The 3,384-nt window shown below is 30.2% G+C and overlaps 1 protein-coding gene across 1 annotated transcript; it reads left to right on the top strand.

The window, feature by feature from the left end:
- Positions 1-1,402, top strand: LOC108831337 (uncharacterized). The gene is made up of 4 exons (XM_057007767.1): positions 1-351; positions 728-886; positions 995-1,103; positions 1,203-1,402. The coding sequence occupies exons 1-4, from the start codon at positions 19-21 to the stop codon at positions 1,394-1,396; spliced, it is 795 nt and encodes a 264-aa protein (XP_056863747.1). The 5' UTR covers positions 1-18; the 3' UTR covers positions 1,397-1,402.
- The last annotated feature ends 1,982 nt before the right edge of the window (positions 1,403-3,384 follow it).

The raw sequence follows: 3,384 nt of genomic DNA, 5'->3' as shown, positions 1-3,384 counted from the left end.
CCACAAAGAAAAAGAGTAATGGAGTCAGCTAAAGCAAACACCAATGGCCACCAAAATGTCATTGTGATGCGTCACGGGGATCGAGCCGACCATTGCGAGCCACTTTGGGTTCTAACCGCCGTGAGACCGTGGGATCCTCCGCTCGTTCACGACGGTAAGGTTCGAGCCTTTCAAACCGGTCAAAGAATCCGATCTCAAGTTGGGTTTCCGATTCACCGAGTCATTGTTTCTCCTTTCCTCCGCTGCATACAGACTGCTGCTGAAGTAGTGGCCGCTCTTTCAGCTGTTGATCTCGATCACAACGCTGTGTCTTCTAAAGACGTGCCTTCCATCGATAACTCTACGCTCAAGGTTAAACATTTTATATTTATTAGAAAATACATTAAATTTATATTACAAATGAATCATTTTATATGAATATTATTTTTAATAAAATTAAATTAATAATAATAGTTTAATGAGCTTTACAAATTTTTTGATATTTATAATTTATTATTATTAAATAATATAAACTTTATAAAAACATATAAAACTATAATTTATGAAACAATTTTGTTACTAATTAAAACATCTATGTTTATGGAACGAACGTAGTAATTTCTACTTTTTACTTATGTTGGTGATGTATCATAATATATACTTTTATTTCTTAGTAACATAATTTGAACCCCAATAGTGTGATCATTTATATCGAAGCATTTGCTTTATGATGTCTCTTCTGCTTCAGGTAGCTATTGAATTTGGATTGTGCGAGATACTGAACACAGTGGCTATTAAGAGTGAGGTTGCTCCCAAAGATGGGAAGTTTGATTTCAAGATTTCAGATCTACAAGCTATGTTTCCTGAGGGAACAGTTGACATTAATGTTGATATGGCTTGTAAAGAGGTGCTCTCTCAACGACATTTTTTACCTTCTTCATCTTGTCTTCGTTTCTTTGAGTATAATCTTGATTATTATATTATTTTTCCTCGATTCTGTGTTGGTTGTGTTTAGCTGCCACAATGGGAAGAATCTGCAGAAGGCTTTAAAGAACGATATGTTAGTACATTGAAGGTTCTTGCAGACAAGTATCCTTCTGAAAATTTGTTATTAGTCACTCATTGTAAGCAATAAAATTATATATGGCTTATAATTTTAACTCAAATCAACATTTCTCTAATCTTGAAACCGTCTTTTTTTTTGGGTTTTGGAAATCTTGCAGGGGGAGGAGTAGGTACTATACTTTGCAAATACTTCAAAGATGCAACTAAGTACTTAGTAGATTACTGTGGTTCTGTTGAACTGAGAAGGCAGGTTTCCAAAAATAATGAATCTGAGGAATTTGAGGTGGTTACTAGTCATGGTGTAGCTTTCAAGGACAACAAAGCCACAATCCATGGTCCTGTTATAACCTAATCTTCGATTTATCCGGTTTTGTATGAATATTTGGTTTCACAGGTTTGATTCAATATAATAACATTATATAAACACGTAGAAAAGCAAACATATGAAAGGGTTTTATTTGTATTGTATTTGTATTGTGTAAGCACGAGCATTGTCATTAGATAAGAAACATGTGATCGAATGGTATACATATATATATTCTTTCCCATCTGTCTTTTAATAAATTTCCACATTTCAACTCACGTTCCATGTTTATGCAACTCTTGCAAGAGACTTTTTGTCGGAATTTGGAAACGTGATATTTTAGCGTAGCTGCGACTTGTACGTATGTAGATATAAATTAGTAGTACTCCCCATCAACTTTATTTATATTTAGTACTCCATTTATACTTAATTAACAAAGATCGTGACATTTTGACAAAAATATATAAATGTATATGACTTTAGCCTGGTGGGTAAACTACAAAATAAAAACCATAATGGTGTGGTCCGGTGGTTGAGGCGATTCATAAAGATCCTGAGGGTCATGGATTCGAAACTTTTTTCCCAGATTATCCATCTTTATGGCAAACGACATGTATATTTAATTCTTCTTCTGAGCAACCGGATTTCACTGACATTGATGATCAGGTTTCTGAGAATTGATTCCGGTCTATTAAAAAAACTATAAAAGAAAGAAAGCACATTGATCTTGTTCGTGCACCACCACTTTTGTTTTTGGTTTCTTTCAAGAAACTATGTGTTGCAATTTCAACTAGAAGGATAAAATAGCAATTAATTATATGAAAATGTCAAAATGTCAAAATAACTATTTTATAGTTTTTTTAATAGACCGGATGTGTCTGGCAGGACGAATATCTTAATATTATGGAATTCTAATTTAAATAATTATCATTTTATTTATATTTGGGTTATATACTCTAAGTTAATTAAGTACTTCTCCAAAGAAAACGTTTTAAATGTTGTTAGTTCAGCGAAAATGTATCTAAATCAAAGTATATAATTAAATTATGTTTGAGACTAAATTAATATTATATGGTGTAGTTGGATATTATATGTGGACTTCGGTTGACAAGAAGACATCTCCCAACGACAACAAATTCCCAATCCACAAATAATGTTATCAATCAATTTCAGGTTTAGCATGTTTTGTCCATTACACAATATCATTTGGACATATTAGCTTTTTTGTGGTCTTTAAAAACGAATGTTATTTATTAAAAGTTATATAATTGGATACCTATATTCTCTTTCGGCTTCCATATATAAAAAATAAAGAAAGAACAATTTAAAAGTAAACAATAGAATTTCATGTTTACTATTACAACTAGGATAAGAGATGCACCTTACGCATGGTGAATATATATGATAATTGTTTAAAAAATATTGTATGAATAGGGTAAATTTATATTCTGGATCGAATTAATACTTTTGGTCCTTAAATAATTTTTTAATAATTTTTTGTTAATTACATAATTTATTTACTGATGATCATTTGTTTACTGATGATCAGCTGATCCTATTTTTAAAAATATTTTAGTGTCAAAAAATTATTTATCTCATAAGAACCTAACGTTTAGATCGATCGAAGAATCTCAAGCATACTATTTGGTTACAAAAAACCATTCCAGTTCGATTTTATATCATGATTTAACAATTTAAAAATTAATTATGGTTATAAGAAGTTTACGTTCACGTGCCAATTCCTATCTATCTTCAATATTTTTCTCTTTTTATGTCGCTTTTTTCATGTTGGTTATTGCTCGATATAAATACTGATTTTGAAGTTTATTCTCATTTTATTCTTTTGTTTTGGCATGAAATTTAGAAATGTTTAAGATTTAAAATTATTATAGAGATACATACTTAGGTTAAGATATGTGTCTTGTACCGAATAAATATTTTATATTTATTACTTATTTTATATTTTTGTATATTACGAAATAATAAAATAATAAGTATATATTAAATAACTAAGAAATCAGTTATTATGTAATAAA

Source organism: Raphanus sativus, chromosome 4 (genome assembly GCF_000801105.2).
Source record: "Raphanus sativus cultivar WK10039 chromosome 4, ASM80110v3, whole genome shotgun sequence".
In the NCBI taxonomy this organism is placed as follows: Eukaryota; Viridiplantae; Streptophyta; class Magnoliopsida; order Brassicales; family Brassicaceae; genus Raphanus; species Raphanus sativus.
The sequence above is the reverse complement of the archived record's forward strand: the minus strand, read 5'-3'. Positions and strand labels throughout refer to the sequence as shown.

Bases quoted from the DNA above. Each gene is read 5' to 3' on its own strand.
- LOC108831337 (XM_057007767.1), top strand. From the start codon at position 19: ATGGAGTCAGCTAAAGCAAACACCAATGGCCACCAAAATGTCATTGTG. The intron at 887-994 runs GTGCTCTCTCAA...GGTTGTGTTTAG, and splicing joins TTGATATGGCTTGTAAAGAG to CTGCCACAATGGGAAGAATC. The intron at 1,104-1,202 runs GTAAGCAATAAA...GAAATCTTGCAG, and splicing joins TTTGTTATTAGTCACTCATT to GGGGAGGAGTAGGTACTATA.